Source organism: Chelon labrosus (assembly GCF_963514085.1).
Source record: "Chelon labrosus genome assembly, chromosome: 9".
Classification (NCBI taxonomy): domain Eukaryota; kingdom Metazoa; phylum Chordata; class Actinopteri; order Mugiliformes; family Mugilidae; genus Chelon; species Chelon labrosus.
In genome coordinates, this window is record NC_140359.1 from 16,551,595 (window position 1) to 16,569,745 (window position 18,151).

Genomic DNA, 18,151 nt, shown 5'->3' on the forward strand with positions numbered 1-18,151 from the left:
TGTCTTTCCTCCGGGGCTTCGATAGCTAGATGCTGGGTTTCCATGGCAGCGGTCAGAGCTGTTTCCGGGGGTGTAGTGATGCAGATGTTCTCTGCAGGAGGTTTGCGTGCGTGAGTGTGTTTGTGCCGATCCAGAAAGGGGTGTTTTTGAGCGTGCGGCGGACACAAACACACTATGTTTGTTTACGCTGGTCGCTGACCCGGGCCGATTGTCACCACTGCAGTTACTGCTGGAATGTTACCCTGTTGTGTGTGTGTGTGTGTGTGTGTGTGTAATTTTAATTCTTAGAGAACTGTTGGTTGCCTGACTTAGACGCTGTTTCCGCCATTGTTCTTCTGTGTGTGCTCGTATGCTGCCCTTCAAAAAGAGCACCCAAACTGTTCCTGTGTAAATGTAAATAACATTTCATTGACATTCAGGAAAAAAAAAATCAAGCATTCCAGAAATATTTATGAAGTTTCCCACATTTGTAACACTTATTCCACTTCAACAATCTAGTTTACGATTACTTCAGCCTGAACATACATATTTGTGAAAGGAAAATGTGTTTATGTGTAAGTGTCCGTTCATTCCACTTCAAAAGCTGCATGTTTACGGTGGAAGTTGTGTGCATGTATATACAGTGCATGTCCTTGTGTTAGCCTTCTCCAGCTCCAGTACGTGGTGTGTGTGCGTGTGTTTAGATTTGTGTATTAAGCTGTGTTCACTCCCCCCTCTTTCCTCAGACACGGTACACGGTGTGCAGGTGAAGTTGCTGCAGCTGCAAACAACTCGCATTGCATTGTGGGAATCGCCTACAATGCCAGAATAGGAGGTGAACATTTGTATTTATTTGTATTCATTACATTTTTTTTTTTTTTTACCACTTTCTGTGTGAATACTGAAGAGAGATATTCCTCTTCAATCTTTGTATGCATTTTTTCTGTGTTTGTGCGTCAGGTGTGCGAATGCTGGACGGAGACGTAACGGACATGGTGGAGGCCAGGTCCCTGAGCCTCCATCCACAGCACATCGACATCTACAGTGCCAGCTGGGGGCCCGATGACGACGGGAAGACTGTAGACGGACCGGCATCTCTGGCCAGGCAGGCCTTCGAGAACGGCATCCGCACGGTGGGGGCACATGCACACGTGCATTCACATTTGCATGCTGAATAATGTACAAGTAAACATGTGCTTTACAGATTAGGCAAGGCTTTGACATTAGTATTCATATCGCAAGAAAATATATACACATCCAAGCAGATGTGCATTTCATGCTCATATTCCAGGCACTTGTCTGCCTATCTATACCTGTGAAGCTCCTCCAGAGAGAGAAAGAGCGCCCCTGGTCTATTAGCATACAGTATATTAATTTACATATTCATAGCCTGATTTATATATCTGGTGCTGTGTTGCTGGCTGAGTGGAGTTGGAAGGCTATAACAGAGGTTAAGAGGGGTCAAGTCATTTACTGGTTACATCTCCCAAACAAATGTATATATACACATTCACAAAGCTTACTATAGCTGACTGATAGCGGCTGTTTGTTTAAGGAGAGAGCCTTACAGTGCATAGATGGAGATGAGATCCGGGCAGCGAAGGGACTCTGGTGCTAGTGGACATAGACGCCGTAACCTACGCACATAGCCTATGCCGGTGCGAGCCGTTTATACTTGTGCGCTCGGCAGTCTGGCTTGTTCTGTAAAAGTGCGTTTTGTTTCCACTTCCTGCTTCACATTCAGCAATGCCGACCAAATTCTTTTGGAACTAAAATTTTACAGAAGACGAGACGTACAAATGCTTGTACCTTCGAACCTCCTCAGTCAGTCTTTCTTTGGTGTGGTTCATTTGAATTAATCCAAAACAATCGTTTCAAAAGTTGCGGAGATGGATAAGCGGCCGGAAATACTAAAGTGGAAACACGCTACTACCCAGACCAATCAGTGACGCGTAGTTTCTGGGGAGGGGCACGGCATGCTACGCCGTTAGGGTCTGCGTAGGGTCAGGGCTGTCAAATTGACGCATAAGCATAAGCCTCCTATATGCATTCAGACTGAAAACTGGAAGGCATGTTACGAAAAGGAGAAAAGGGACGGAAGTAAATAAATAAATAAATAAAAGCGACAGGCTGTTTTCGCTGTTGTCCCTGACAGGCTGCCCTTTCAAGATGACAGAGGTGAGGGAGATATCTGCCTGAGTATGTGCTTGCATGCCCACCCGCTGCTGTGTGTGTGTGTGTGTGTGTGAAGCTGAGTGGAGATGGCATGCTTGTGAGTGTAACATGTACCTGGGTGACACCTTGAGGAGACGGTTTATCACAGAGAGCTGAGGTGTTCGAGATAACACTGACAGCTGTGGAGGCAGTTTATTCTCTGGCTTGTGTTGCCGTGTGTTTGACAGACAGGCGTTACCCGATGTGCGACATGTTCTTAATTAGTTTTACGCATATGGATGAAAGAGAAAAGATGCGCCTCTGTGTTTGTTATGACACATACTATCACGAATTAGTTTGCAGCTGTGGCCGTGGATCATAAAAAGAAAGTCCATTAGAATATTGTGTATTTTTGTCATAGAAATTATTAGCGATTAAAGAAGCACTACATTTGTGCATTTATATAACGTGATACTTAGCTATTTTTTGATCTCTGGTCTATGATAGCCGTCTATCAGTTCATTCTTTGTCCCATTCTCTATTTTACTAACTGCTCTTAAAAGCCCTCTCCATCGCTCTCAGCTCTTGAGCGTTTGCTTCCGTCTGATCCCCGTCTCTCACCGAGAGGAGCTTCACTGCTTATCGCTGCCTGACAGAAGCCCTCTGTTGAAGAACTCCATTCTACCTTTTATTCCTGTGTGTGTGCAGTGTTTTTTTATGCGTGTGTCTTGACAGTGAAGATTGCAGTGTCAGTTTGTCAGAGATCGTTTTTTTTTTTCTTTTTTTTCTTTTTTTTTCACCGACTCCTGGCTGAACTCTGCCTTCATAACTCGTCATCACCGGCACTGTGACGCCCTCAGTGTTTCTCCACCAGGACCGGGGTTTACATCATATTTAACTCGACAGTTTCTATTGGAAATAGTTTGCAGGAAAGTTTAGTCGCAAGTTGATGTGAAGCTCACTATGAGCAACTCACTCAGCTTACTCTTAAAATCCACATGATTTATTTGCTGTATTTATGAGTTTAAAATATACTACTTTGCTTCGTTTCACAATCAGATGGCTTCAAATGCTTATGTTCTTTTCATTGCTTTTTTGTCATTTAAGCACAAATAATAAATCTGGTGTTTACCAGATTTTTTTAAAAGTCCCATGTGTGAGATTGCAAAGCAGAAAACGGAAGGTACCTACTTCAGATTTTAGAAATAAGTCCCCACCGTCTGTCTGGATTCTTGTACAACCCTATAAAGCCATATTTGACATATTTGACCTGGCATGATGCTATAAAATGAACCGAACACCCCCATACTTCTAAGTAAGTAATGACTGCACGTGTTTGGTTCCAGTTTTAAGCCTGATGTCAATCAGTAAGTGAGCTCGCCTCCTCTGCTGCAGCACCATGACCGGAGACAGAAATCCACTTTGCTCTGTCCAACATGTAAAAAAAAAAAAAAAATGAAAAGGTTACTAACACAGCATGGCACTAAGCAATGCCAATTTTTTTGGGGGAAAAAAGCAAAACATCCACGATACTTTGGCCAGTTAAAACATTGTGATTACTGAACTTGGATCAAATTGCATCAGATGTGATGCCAGACCCTCACAGGACTGCTGAGGACTTTAAATGTCTGGCTGCCTTAAAGTAAAGATCTTTTCTTCATTCAATTATTTCTGCTCGCAGAACCCAGAATCCGTTTCTCCACTTTGACAGGAATAAAATGATCATTCAAAAATTAAGCCAAACCCAAGACTAGTGAGCTGTAATTACCTCTAAGTACTCAGACAAACATTAAGCCTCTTATTCTAACCTCTATGCGTCTTTTCCTGTCAGGGGAGGAAGGGCCGTGGCTCCATCTTCGTATGGGCCTCAGGCAACGGCGGGCGCAGCAGAGACCACTGCTCCTGTGATGGATACACCAACTCCATCTACACCATCTCCATCTCCAGCACAGCTGAGAGCGGACGCAAGCCCTGGTACCTGGAGGAGTGCTCGTCCACACTGACCACCACCTACAGCAGCGGGGAGAGCTATGACCGAAAGATTGTAAGTGTGTGTGTGTGCTGGATTTTGAGAGCGGTCGCTTAACGCGCTCATAGAAGCGCATTAGTTCTTGAAAGCAGTACAAAACTCTCTCTCTCTCTTATGGCCTCGTTTTATTTCAGAGCCTGAATGCTTATGCCCTCCACCCTGATTTAATTTGAGCATATAAGACACTGCAGATAAAGCAAGATTTAGGTTTTCCAGCTTTAAAGGAGATTTGCAAATGTGCCTTTCTGTAAATTTGCACGTCCAGTCAATAATAGTTTCGAGCGCACCGTAGTACAGCTTGGCATTTTACTTGGCCTTCTGTGAGTGTGCTTGTGGGTCTGGCGGTGTGACCTCGATTGACTCGAATCGACCAAATCACTCCCATGACCCACTGGGATGGACAGTGACAGTTGGCTGCTTTGAACCAGCTTGTCTGGCAGGGTCCTGCCACATTCCTCATACTGACCCTACAGATGGACACAGACACAGACACACAGACGCGTTTGTATGGCTATCTTTGTGAGGATATTCGTTGAAATAATGCACTGAAATAAGCCCCTTACCCTGATCCTAACCGTAGCAGCCCTATAGAGAAGTGAGGACAGGCCAAAATGTCCTCACTTTGCACACATGTCCTCACTCCAGTGGTGTAAAACTCAAGCTGGTCCTCAGAAAGAAAAGTTGTAGAAGAGCACACACACACACACACACACTTAGAGCTTACCTCCGGCTCTTTAACAGTTGAACCTCATATATCTGAATCTCAGCCTGTCTGCTGGAGCACATACAGTCCCCTCTACTCTACAGTAAAGACCTCTTTCACTCCTTACTAAACCATTTCAAATTCTGTGTGTGTGTGTGTGTGTCTTCAGATAATCCCTCAAACTTTTTGGTCTGGGAAAGGTCCTTTTGATGAGGGCTCAAACTGGAAGTGAGCCAAGCTTTTCTTGGCTGACTGACTGTCAAGCTGCCTGACTAGTTGGCTGATTAAAGTCCATACAATCAAAGCGAATATACAGCTCTTCAGTACCGTGTTTTACTACCTCTTATTGCGCATTACGCTGCGTCCTTTGCTTCTCCTCGTGCGCTGCATTGAATCCGAGGGTGATTTGTGTACTCGTGTGTTAGCGTCAGGCCTGGAATGTGAGTTCGAGGAGTTTCAGGTGTGTCCCAAATCCTCCTGATCCTCACGACTTCAGTCACTGTCTGTCTCTCTCTACCTGTCATCCTGCCATCACTGTCACTGTTGGCTCCTCTCCTTCTGTCCCTCCACCTCATCTGTTTGCTCACGGCTTTCTTATCTCCCCGCTTTCATTTTGGATGTTGACTCCACCTCTGCTGCCTGTCCACTTTCCTCTTTCATTTCTTCTTTTTTTTATATAATTCCTGTATCTCCTCCGCGTCTCTCTGTCCTCTCCCTCTAACTCTCTGCCCTTCTCCTCTATCCACAGATCACAACAGACCTGAGACATCGGTGTACAGACAGTCACACGGGGACATCCGCCTCTGCACCTATGGCTGCTGCCATTATTGCTCTGGCCCTGGAGGCAAAGTAAGATCCACTTAACCTCATACCTTTGCCCTATGCTTACCCTCTAAAGCCTCCTTGTGCTCTGGTCCCAGTGATGTATAAGGAGAACACGTGAAGCTTGTGTCCATTTAATGGTCGGCAGGTTTGCTTCTTTTCAAAATATTGTTTTCATAGCTATGTATGGAGGTATGTAGCTATTTAAACAACATGAAGGGAGGTATCAGCTGCTGATTTTTACTTGTTATTTCCAAATAGTGGACAGTGTGTGGATGACAAACCGACATTTTTAACTTCCCAGGCAGAGAAAGTGTTTTGAGCCGTTTGGGAACATTTTAGTGTAAGAATGCTCTGCGTGTCTGTAAACAACAGATTAAATGTTGTATATCCCACTTCGATAATCGGTACCTGTGTGTTTTGAACTACTCAGCTGTGAACTGTACTTGAACTTGACCAGGATTAAGCCTCTCAGCTGTGAAGTGACAAACATATATATATTTATATGCAGTCTATACACACTGTAGCCTGTCGTGCCAGTGACGGCAGCAGGAAGTCGCTTACGCCAAATTATAAAAACACCAGAACACGATCACGCTCTTCATGGAGGCTGGAGGTTAAACGTGCCCAGTTCTTCTCTGTCCGGAGACGTCTCAACCCCGAGCTCTTCTGCTTTGTGGCAGCTCAGCTTTCTGCCTTTTTATGGCTGTTTAAGTTCAGATGATCACATGTGTTTGTGTAGCTGTGGGTGCTAAGGAAAAAGTCTTTTCTTCTTTGGTACACGGTGTTCCAGCACAGCTGTCAATAAAACGGTAGGCTGTAGGTAATGCAGTGAATATTTATGGAATATGGATGAATTATATCTGCGTTGGTGCTAGCAAACTTTCTCATTTAAGAATATAATTGTGTCATTATTGGTGGAAAAGTGTTTGAATATCGTTGTATCATGTTTACAAGCGTTGCACTTGCACGATTTTTCTGCTTTAAACGTATAAACACTTTATATCTTGGATTCAAAAAGCAGATTATTGCACGGCAGATAGGACATTCCTGAGCCGGGTCTTTTTGTGACATGCTGTGCATTTCTGCTAGACGGCGCTGCCAGTATGAAAGGACCATCAAAAAAGTCCAAAAATCAGACACTGAAAACCATTTTTTCCCCCATTTGGTTTCAGTGTCCTGGTGTGAGTCGCAGCAGAAGCTGCTCCGCTCCTCTTTGAAACCTGTTGAGGGGCTTAATTTGTGTTAAATTCATGAATTGGAAACAGCGCAGCGCAGTGCAGGTGCAGAGACTCTGAATTAGGCCCATCATCACATGTTGAGCAGCTCAGTTTGCCGAGGTCACTTCGTTTAACCTGGATAATCCAATCCAAATCCTCCCTGTAGAAAATATTCTCGGTTTCCAGGCAGTGCTGGGCACATAAGCCTGTTTCCTCAACAAGATTATCACACACGCTTTCTTGCCTGTCTGCTTTCTTCTTCTTCTTCTAGCTCTCACTTCCTCTCCGTCGTACTCACTGTGCCTCCGCTGATTTCATGAGGTCTTTTTTTTTCTTTTTTTTTTTACTCCTCCGAGGCAAATACTATTCTTTCGTTTCTTTTTTTTTTTTTTTTTCCTGTATGTTCAATGAGTTTCTTGCAAGCATGCACATGCACTCAAATTGAGGATAGGATGAAAGAGGCGAAAGGGAAACAGTTTAGACAAACTCCATCCTGAAGTGATGGTATCTGCTCTTATCTGGTGAACGAGGGCGAGCAACTTTCTGCGATAAACATGTCAAGATGCCATTACGCTAAAGTTCCCTAAACTCTTTGTTGTGAGGCATTTTCCCTTGGTGCAAGCACGGACATGGCGCTTGAGAAAACTCTCATGCACTGTTGTCCTTAGAAGTTCAAGCAGCAGCTTTTTAGAGCGTCCGAAACGTTACTTTTTTTTTCAGTCTTGATGGGACATGAAGAAACTAGAGTGGGTGAAAGTTGAGAAGGAAGTGAGGGAAGTGAACGACCTTCCATATGAGCCTCATCTCCTGGGAGGTTTTCAGAAATAAAAAACGAGGACAAATGGGTGAAAACTTTACAGGTCCTCCATTAGGCAGATAAAATATATATATATGTATGTGTTACAGTTTATTGAGTAATCCTCCATAAATGGAATGAACTAAGGTTAAAAGTAAAAGTAAATTGAAATGTTTGACTTTTTGCCTCCTCGTTTCTTCCGTTGCTTTCCCCCCTCAGCTTGCCCCTGTGTGTTTTCATCCATAATTACACTTGAGAGAAGCACCAAGAAACCTATACGAGACTCTGATTTGCTGCTGGTTTTCCCCAGTATGCGAGCTGCTCCATTAATTAGTATTGGCTTGTTTATGGGGAGGCAGTCATGGCCTAGATAATGATGCCAAAGTCACTTTTAATTAATGACCATAAAACATTTATGGAGCCATAATTACAAAGTGGCAGCTAAGCCTATTAATATTGATCTGAACGTTAATTATTCTGACTTTCATGGGATTTATCTGTGCTGCCATCCTCTTAACTATTACTATTATAGTTTTCGGCCGTTTCCTCCGCGTTGTACAGTTGGATTTGATAAGTGTGGATGAACTAGTGAATTAGTTGTGAATATTGGACGTGTGCAATTCCTCATTACTGTAAAATGTCCTTTTTTAGTCTAATCTTGGTCACATCCTGAAAACAGGATTGAAAAGGTTCGAAAGGGTTTAGCTTTCATACTCAGGTGTTGTTAATTTAAGCAGGAATTTAAAACGCCAACAAAGATTCTCTATGAGGAATTATTTTCAAAACCGTAGTGTAGGTGAACCAGGGCTGTCACAGACGTGGGCAGAAGTTGAGCAGTCAAAATTCTTGTATCCTAAACGTACAGATTTTATCAAACAGTTTTTTTAATCTTGGCTCATCTGAATTTGATCCTGTCGCATGAAAGATGACGACTAAAACGTTAAACTCGGATTTTAGCTATAATCTGGTAAAGTCTGCAGCTAAATGTGAGACCCAGAGACTCTCTCCCCCCAGATGTTCAGGCTTTTAAACGTGTTTTGGTTTAATAGATCGCAGGAAGCTTTGAAAGAACCTGCTCTTATGCAAGCGTCCCACCAGCCAAAGGCCTGTTGCAATCGGTCTCGCTCTTATATCATACCCGTGTATCTTCTTCCTCGGTTCAGAAACCCAAATGTTGGGTTGCAAACCTAAAATATCAGTTTTAGGTCAAAAGCTTTGGAGTATTGCGAATTGTGGAGGTTTCAGATGGTGAGGGAGTGACATGAGGGAACAGAGCATCTGGCCAGCATATGAGATTGAAGGGAATCCCAGGAAACTTGGTGACCCACTTCTTCCCGGTTTTTCCTTTTAATGTAGCGTTTGGACATCAAAGGAGTCGAGACACATGGCTGCCATCTTGTAATGGATCTCACGTGAGATCTGAGAAACTCAGGACGGACGAACACGCTTCTATGCCATCCATCTCCATCCACGTCCTCTGTAATTTTCTCTCTCGTTATACATTCAGCCTTCTTTCCTCCTCATTGTGCTTGTGTTTATTTAAACCCCTTTGCTCTGAACTTTTTATGTCCCTCTTTCATCTACTGTGCTATTTGGATGTTTGGTGTAGGTCTCAATGTTTTGGTCAGTACAGTAAATTATCCAGTAACCTTGTACTCATCACCGTTCCTTAGCATTTACGTATATGTGTTACATGTGTTATTTGAATATCGGTTGGTGTACAAGCAAGCAGTTCTTGTCACCTGTTTACTTAATTCATACGCAATTATGTGATTTTATGTTTTATCTTTTACACTATGATAAATAAATGAGTACATATTTGTGTGTTTCTTCTCTTAGTCCTCTTCTGACATGGAGAGATGTGCAGCACATCATTGTGAAGACCTCTAGAGCGGGACATCTCAGCGCTCCTGACTGGAAGACCAATGCTGCCGGTTATAACGGTAGTCACACACACACACACACACACACACACACACACACCCACACACACACACACACACACACACACATACAAAGACATACTTATAAATACTGCTGGACAAATAAAAATGTGAAGGAAAGGTTCAGTTCCACCTCTTAGTAGATTAATGGACAACAAAACAGACAGATTCAACCATGAATCCGGTTGATTTGGGTTTGTTAAAAGTCACTGTAGGGTTTTAATCACCAGTTTCCATCAATAATAATCAATAAAAAGTCTTAAAAATGGGGTTGATTTTATTTAACTTTATTTGAAAGTATCTTCAGTTTGTTTCTATAACTGCTGGCGCTGATAGTAATTATCGTTGGCGATTAAAACAGCTGCTTAAACTTAAATATGACGTACGTTTTCTTTTGTTTTTAAAACGTCTCCAGCAGACGTTGTCTCAACACGCCAATTAAGCGTTGCATTTACTGTTCCTGGTGGGATTCAGGGTGTTTGGCAAAACAAAACCGTTACAGAGACGTCAACATGCGGCGTTTTCACTGGTGATTGGTTTCTAAAATCAGAAGAGGGTTGATGAGCAGTTTCCAAAAATGTTTCCTTCTTGCTTGTTTAAGTACGGCGCCGCCAGCTGCCATCTGTCAGGGTCCATGTGGTGGGTGCTATTTTGTTACTTTGCGTGTGTGTTAAATGCGTACCTGTGTGTTTCTGTGTGCGTGTGTGTGTGTGTGTGTGTGTGTGTGTGTGTTGGAGACAAACCAAGAGAGTGAGAACTAAGGGTCAGCCAGGCTGCAGGCCCAGTGTGCCTGGAGATTTTCCAAGTGACAGAACAGGGAAGGGGTGGGGGTTGGGGAAGTATGAAAGGAATTCATATTTGATTAGCTGTAACCAAAAGCTGAGTGGTTTCCCAACTCTAGTTGTCATTTTTAGACAATTGCGTCTGTATTTTCATAGTACACACAATAGAAACAGAGTGTTTTGCTTTCCACATTTAACAAACCGTATTACTAGATTCCTTTTTTTTATTTTTTTGACAAAGCCTCATTGGAATAGTTTAGCACAGAGGCAGCTAGGTAGTTTTCTGATCAGCTGTGACTTTTTTTTTTTTTTACCGTTACCTGCAGTCAGCCACCTGTATGGCTTCGGCCTGATGGACGCAGAGGCGATGGTGAAGGAGGCGGAGCGATGGAAACAAGTCCCCACCCAGCACGTCTGCGTGGAGAGTGCAGACCGACAAATCAGGTAGAGCACACGCACAGAAATGTCTACCGGCCCTGTGACATGATGCAAACTATAAGTATCTCTGCTTTAAGTTGTAGAAATTAAACATGCACCACAAGGCCAAAAGTAGGCGGACATGCCGACATTACACCCAAACGTGGTTGCTGATCTTGTTGTGAAAACACTGGCACTGATTGGCAACTTCGAGGAAGACTTTTCTCTAGATTTTGGAGACTGGCCATGGGAATATGCTCCCATTGAGCAACGAGAACGTCATAGTCCGCCTCTTGGGTGATGGAGACATGTTTTGTACTTGGTGTCCCGGTTCACCCCAAAGGGTTATGATGAAGCTGAGGTCAGGACTCTGAGCAGGCCCTTGAAGTTCTTTCCAACCAAATTTGTAAAATCACTCCATGGTCCTCTCTTTGTCCGCAAGGAAATGACCCTCCCCAAACAGCTGCTGGAAGCTGGAAGCACATTATTGTCTGAAGCTGAGCTTTCCCCTTAATTTAAACTGGAAAAACTAAAGGCATGCAGACTGGTTATGTCCACATAAAATATATCTCAAAGTCTCCTGCTGTGGCTATTTTATTGTTAAACATGTACATTAACTGACTTTCTTTAAAGTGACATTATGAAGTCTGTCTAGCGTCCATAAAGTATATACAGTTTAAGTTAAACCATTAAGTGGTTGGCTTATAACTATAGAATAGGTTGGTTTTGTGTGCCTCCCTTAGAGCCCCTCTCTCTGCCTCAGTCTGTTTAGCTCTCTCTTTCAGTTGTAATGTCTTTTCTTTTCTTTTCTTACTTTTTTTTCGGTCCCTGGTGTTTTGCACTGGCATGTGTTTGAGAGTGCGGTTGTGCAAGCTGTACCTTGATAGGGGCCAAGCATTAGTTCTGGCAGGGTGGTTCTCACATAAGACCTTTACTATGTGCACACACACACTCGCACACACTCACACACACATACACACACTTACTTACATAGAGAGAGCCAGGGCTTCACAGCTTGTTATTCTTGATGCAGCTGGAAGCCTGAGCACTGTTCTGTGTTAGGCTGGCTGCCTGAACTTGGGCCCTGAACTGGTTTGCTTTCAGTCGAAGGCTCAGTGGCCAGCGACTGCGGCATTATCAGTGTCATTCTGTCTGTTCTGCTCCAGCGCACAAGTCGGCCCATATGAGGCTTATGTAAAGTCTAGCTTGTCTCAAAGGCAGTCCCGCTGAGGCCTCCGTGCTCTCGTAATGTGCGTCGGCTAATGGAGAAACACCCGCTGTTGTTGCATGAAACAAATAAAAACAGCCCCATCATTTTGTCCTCCCTCTTTTTCCATGAGCTGGGTGTTATTGAGAAGAGTTAGAGAGATATGTAAATAGCCTTATAGCATTGTTCTCAAACAGAATTACACTATCCTGCAGCCAAGTGAAAGCAAAACGCAGCCGTCACGAAACAAAAGGCTTTCTTTTGCTTTTGGGATGAAGTCAAAACAGTCATGAAAGTTTCATGTGCAACACAGTTCTTAATTGAGTTTTCAGGCCGCCCCCAAAAAGCCTGAAACATTCTTCTCTGCACACCAAATACTGAGCAAGTTTATGTATAATGTCATGTGTGATGAATGTGCTTGTGACTGTAAGATGAGGAGGAGTAAACCAATCAGAGGATAAGAAGTGCGCCTCTGGTGTTTTTACAGACATGTGTTTTGGAAGCAGGCATTCTGCATCTTTTACTTTGCCACTACACGTCTCTGGGGGTGTGTACTATATGCATCTGTATATTGTGCTTCTAGTGTAAGTTTTTACATAAGTTCAGTCATCACCCCGGTGCTGTGTTCCCACACACCCTCTGGCTGGCCTCTCTGACTACGTTTGGTAATGTCTGGCTGCAGCTGATCTCCGCGCTCCACTTGAAGTATGCACCAGGAAAACGGCGCGATCTGTGCGCTGCGAGGCTGGTGGTAACGAGCGATGCATCTGCCGTGCCTGGTCCCATGCGTATGGTCCAGTTATCTGTGGAGTGTCTTAGAGAACAGCCAGAGCTGTTATATCGGCTCCAGACTCCCCAGACATTACTGCTGACGATACATGTTTTCTCTCCCATCCATATTCCATCAGTTCTCCCTGAGCTCATCCAGCTTTGTGTTTTTCTGTAGTTTTAATGTAAATTGTTTATATTGACCATATTTTAGCTGGTCAGCTTTGCAGAATGGAAATGATCAGACAAAGAGCAAAGCGTGCTGCTTTGACAAATAACACAGCATCGCACCTTTCATACTAATTCACTGGTCTAATTGATACGAGAAAGATTCATTTAATTCCCAAATGTTGTCAATTTGAGCTGCATCTCTCAGTGAGAATGATTTGTTTCACCTTGATGGCCAATTTTGGCCTTTCGCAAAACAAATTGATATTTATAGCAGTAATTAATGATCCGTGGATCAGGATTAGACAGCCTGAATGGCAAAAGAGAACATTTTTTACTAATCGAATAAACCACTCTGTTGCACTTTGTCTCAATTAATCCCCGAGCCAAGTTTGAGAAGTATGCCGTTCCAAAAAACATCTTTCACAAAACTGAAGATGATCTATACCAGCTGATAATTGGCTCAGGGTAATTTTCCTCTCAGAGATAAACATGTGTGCTCTATCACTTGGCAAGTAAAAAAAATAAATGTCATTGCAGTGATTGTAACCCTGACAACAGGGAATCTAATGAAATGGTCTCCAATGCGAGATAAAAACAGTCCAACTCACTGGCAGTAATTATCTTTCCACCCACCACTCTGGAGAAAGTAGCTATTGTAATCATTTTATATATATTTTTTGACAGCGAGTGTAATTCACCAGCACTGTTTACAGTGAGTAAACCCTGCATGCTATCCAGTTGCTGCAAAGAGTTCAAGTGAGTTGGCTCAGGTGTCTGACCGCTGTGCAGCGGCGACGTACGACCATTTTCTCTAAAGTCTTGTGCTGGCAGTCGTGGCGTTCATTGTCCCCTCTTCTGGACCTGTCCGTGTCTTTAGTGTTGTATTGCTGTTACATTAGCTCATAGCCCAGATGTTATTCAAGGGGGCCTTCAGATGTTTGTGTTGGCTGTTCAAAGATCTTTTTGCTGCTCAGCCATGCATAACAGACAGAGCAAATAATGTTCTCTGTCTTTCTTATCGTGCTCTTTGGTTCCTTTGACATGTTGAGGTTTAAATCTTAATAAAGTCTTTAGCGCATGCCCTTTGGGTTTTTCAGGGTTTGATCAAAAGAAATCCACGTGACTGCTTTGAGGTGGATTGGAAATTGATGTTGAGTGTTATGTCGGTCACTAACAGCATTTTTGGCACAAGGTGACTGAGTGTAGTGAGAGAGTTGCACAGTCCACAGTGCCAGTCCCTGAAAGAGTAAACACACCACTGGTACTACAGGTACATTTAGGCTAAGGTCGTACAGATCTGATCTTCAGCTAAATCATTTGATGTGAAGATGATGCTGTAACCAGCTGTAGATGAGACCAGCTCTCCACCTCTGAAACCACAAATTCACATTGAAATTTGTATATGAACGGTTATGTTTCCAGTAGCTGATCTTGACTTAAGGTGTAGCTGCAGTGATCAAGCATTTCCACAAGAATTCAAGCTGATTGACTTTATCGTGTTATGTCATGTTTTTGTTCTTTCAACATTGGTCGTAGCTTGTAAATCGGCCGTGACTGTGTCATCAGTTGATCAAGTTTGTTACCAACACCATCCATTGTGTTTGAATTTAACCTTCTAATCGGCATCCCCTTCCCGTCCTCCAGAACGATCCGTCCAGAGCATGCTGTCCGGTCGGTGTACAAGGCAACGGGTTGCACCGACAACCCCAACCACCATGTGATCTACCTGGAGCACGTGGTCGTACGCATTACAATTACACACCCTCGCCGCGGGGACCTGTCAATCAACCTGACCTCACCCTCAGGGACCAAGTCTCAGCTGCTTGCCAACAGGTACAGAACTGAACTGAAAAGAGTCATTAATGCTTGTTTAGTTATAATAACAGAAAGAAAACTGTAGCTTATGTCTGAATTGTGTAGCCTAATTTTGGATGTTGGTGATGACAATATTTCAAATCTCTAAGTGAGTGATTTACTTCCCAACCAGTCAGAATCTAAGGTTTTGGTGACTCGGCAAACTCAACAAAACAGTCCCATTTGTCTATAGTTTATTAGAGGCTGTCATTGTATTTTCTTAAGTGCTTGTGTCTGTTCTGGTATCGGACTTGAGTTGTGTCTTCACCTGATTTGCCTGTGTGTGTTTTTCTAAATGGTGTGTGTATTTTTGATTCCCAGGTTGTTTGATCACTCCATGGAGGGCTTTAAAAACTGGGAGTTTATGACCACCCACTGTTGGGGCGAGAAGGCAGCAGGCGACTGGGTCCTAGAGATCTATGACTCACCTTCTCAGCTCCGCAGCCAGAAAGTACCTGGTATGACACCGTTAATCGTTTAATTAATTAAAAACGGCATCCTGAGCCTCCATATGTTCTGGTATTTATTTTTGAAGAAAAATAGAAGCTGTGTCTGGAACAGTTGGTGCACAGACACATGTTGGAGGCTGTGATTTTATCCACTGAACTTACCCACTAATTTAGAGTCTCAAATAGACGCAGAAGCTTCTAAAAAGCTGCTATGTCCGTCACTGTAATTCCAAGAAACTTGTTTGGTTTCCTTTTGGACATTTAATATGATATAATCTACTCGTGGAAGCTGAAAATCTTTGACTCAGTTCCCGCTCTCTGCTGTTGTGTGTTCACGGTGGGGAAAAAAATTAAAATAAAACCTACCCAACCATGTGACCTAATTATAACGAAAACTCTGCATTTGAAATACACATTCAGATAAAGATTCAGTACTGCACGCCATCAGGACAGACTAAAAAATGTCTCTGTGTGAAATGGTTCTTACAAGGCGTGTGTTTTTCCCAGGCAAGCTGAAGGAGTGGTCACTGGTGCTGTATGGTACCTCTGTCCATCCTTACTCGTCTCTGCACATAGATAAGCCTCGCTTCGACATGCTGACGCCCACTGATGAGGAGTTCACCGAGGAGTACAACGGTGAGTGATAAATCCAGAGCCATACCCAGACAGGTTAGTCACAGTTGCACCCTGGCAAAGCAACTTAAATTTTTTACATATTATTTTTATCTCCCTGTCACTATGGCTGATAAAAGTAATGTTGACGAGTGCTGGGAAAAAGTTGAGCAAAAGTTTAGCTTAAAACTGTTAATTCTGACGAGGCTATTACGATGCAGGACCTGTTGTTTAGGGCTTTACCCCTGAAATGTTTAATTCTATATGTGTCTTCAGGCCCCTGTGATGCTGAATGCAACGAGAATGGCTGCGAGGGTCCTGGACCCCACCACTGCATTAACTGCCTCCACTACTTCCTCAAGTTCAAAAACAACACCAGGTCAGACTGCCTCTTAATATCATTATTAATATAAAACAGTGTATAACAAAATAAAATCCCTCTCAGTCATCTCTCTGCTCTGACAACAAGCGTGTCTGCCCCGTCCCACAAGTTTGAGACATATATAACATCATCTGCTGCTTACTTCATGTCTCTCGTGGTGTTTTTAGAGTGGGAATTGTTCAAAAACTCAAGATGCAGTGCCAACAAACAGCACACAAATAATATCAGAAGGTGAAATAAGAAAAACAAAGATGAGTTATTTTATAAATGAGGGAGTTATTTGACTTTCAGGTTAAGGTATAGGTGCTCAGAGCATGCACATCCTGTTCTGTGTGCGTCAATAGAGCCTCTTTTAGTTTTAAAAAGTGCATCTGAGATTGAGAGCTACAAATAGACCTAGTATATGGCTGGCTCATGTGTTATTTCTGCAAAGTTTGATTGCTTTAGATCCGAGGAAGGGAGGGATCAATATCAGCAGACGGGGCCTCAACCAGATAGTTGTACAGAGAGATAAAGTGAATGTTGTTGCATACCAATCTCTCGTTGGACGTCGATTTAACTGTGTTTACGTGCATCAGAGAAACACCTGTTTTCCAACCGACTTGGAAAACACGTCACTGAACTTTATAATCTATTGAAGAAATTTACCATCTGTGCTTCTTTACCGTGTGAATAGAATGAGTCATTCCAGCTTGTGACTTTCTTTGCGAGTGAATTTAAAAAATAAAAAGGAGAAATCTGACTGTGATATGTATTGTGTGTTTTAAGATCAGCAGAGCAAACGGTTTCGAAGTTATTTGAAAGTGTTACAACTAGGATGACCTTGGTTGGTGTAGAGCTGACTTCACACCGCTCTGTGCTGCTTCACAAGGTCTCTGTGATTTGTTTAGCTTAGAAACTATGCAGGTGACGACCTGATCAATTTCACCTTGTCTCCCCGATAAAAGAGATGCTGTTTCGTATTAGATTCCGTTCGTCCCTTCACCCTGTTAATTGTAAGCCTGTGTGTGGCTGTAAATGTGTTTGTGTGCGTACACATCGGTGTGTGCCCATAGGATCCCATTAGGATCAAAGTCTGCGGTAATTGCCTTTGTGTCGGCTTGTCTCTGCGCTAATAAAAGGCAGGCCGATGCAGGTGCATGAGAATTGTGCGAGCTTAGGGTGCTGCCTTATCATTAGCCCGCTTTAAAGGTGTGCTGCCCTTTTCTGCCACCACAGGGAGCAATTGATGAATGGAGATTGGGGGAGTGGTGGAAGGAAGGGGAGGGGTGGTGGTGGTGGTGTTTAATGTTTGGATAATTACATCCCTACATATGCGTTTGATGGTCTGCCCTCGCCAAAAGCTGCGTATGTGTTTGCGACTGGACTTGCTTTTAAACGCTTTTGGATATACCATAACCCGAATGACTGGGAGCCTTCACAGACAAGCTCCTTTATTGTCATAAACCTTTATTCTCTGTATCACCTGGAATACACTGTTGCGAGAGAAAACCTTTTATTAAATCGGTTTTATTTAATAGAAGAAGGGAAGATGTTTGTGCCTAGGAATCAGTTTCATTCATTTATAAAGAGAAAACCTCACATTCATATCTTCATTTGCACGTATGGACGCTGGTTTTTCCAATGTACTGTCCGCCTCTCTCACATAAACTCCACTAGCTGTTCCCTGGAGACATTTAATTTAAACACCTTTTACCACAAGCTTGTGTCGACGGCGTCAGGTTCAAATTTACCGGTGTCCTTGACGAAGGTGCTGCATTACTGTGTTGTTGTTTTTTTTAATATAGTTTATTGATTCAATAATCATTTCAGCATAGCCCGGGACGGTGCTGAAGGTGGAGGACAAGCGCACAGCAGTGTGCA

General features: G+C 43.1%; 1 protein-coding gene across 2 annotated transcripts in view; it reads left to right on the forward strand.

Annotated features, from left to right (window-relative positions):
- Window positions 1-18,151, forward strand: part of pcsk5b (proprotein convertase subtilisin/kexin type 5b) — a 50,783-nt gene that overhangs the window by 21,879 nt on the left and 10,753 nt on the right. For both annotated transcript variants that reach the window (XM_084551678.1, XM_084551679.1), the window contains exons 6-15: window positions 726-814; window positions 940-1,112; window positions 3,965-4,177; window positions 5,614-5,714; window positions 9,543-9,646; window positions 10,755-10,872; window positions 14,636-14,824; window positions 15,167-15,303; window positions 15,802-15,930; window positions 16,183-16,285. In XM_084551678.1, the coding sequence (XP_084407804.1) occupies window positions 726-814; window positions 940-1,112; window positions 3,965-4,177; window positions 5,614-5,714; window positions 9,543-9,646; window positions 10,755-10,872; window positions 14,636-14,824; window positions 15,167-15,303; window positions 15,802-15,930; window positions 16,183-16,285 (1,356 nt within the window). The remainder of the gene's footprint in view (window positions 1-725; window positions 815-939; window positions 1,113-3,964; window positions 4,178-5,613; window positions 5,715-9,542; window positions 9,647-10,754; window positions 10,873-14,635; window positions 14,825-15,166; window positions 15,304-15,801; window positions 15,931-16,182; window positions 16,286-18,151) is intronic.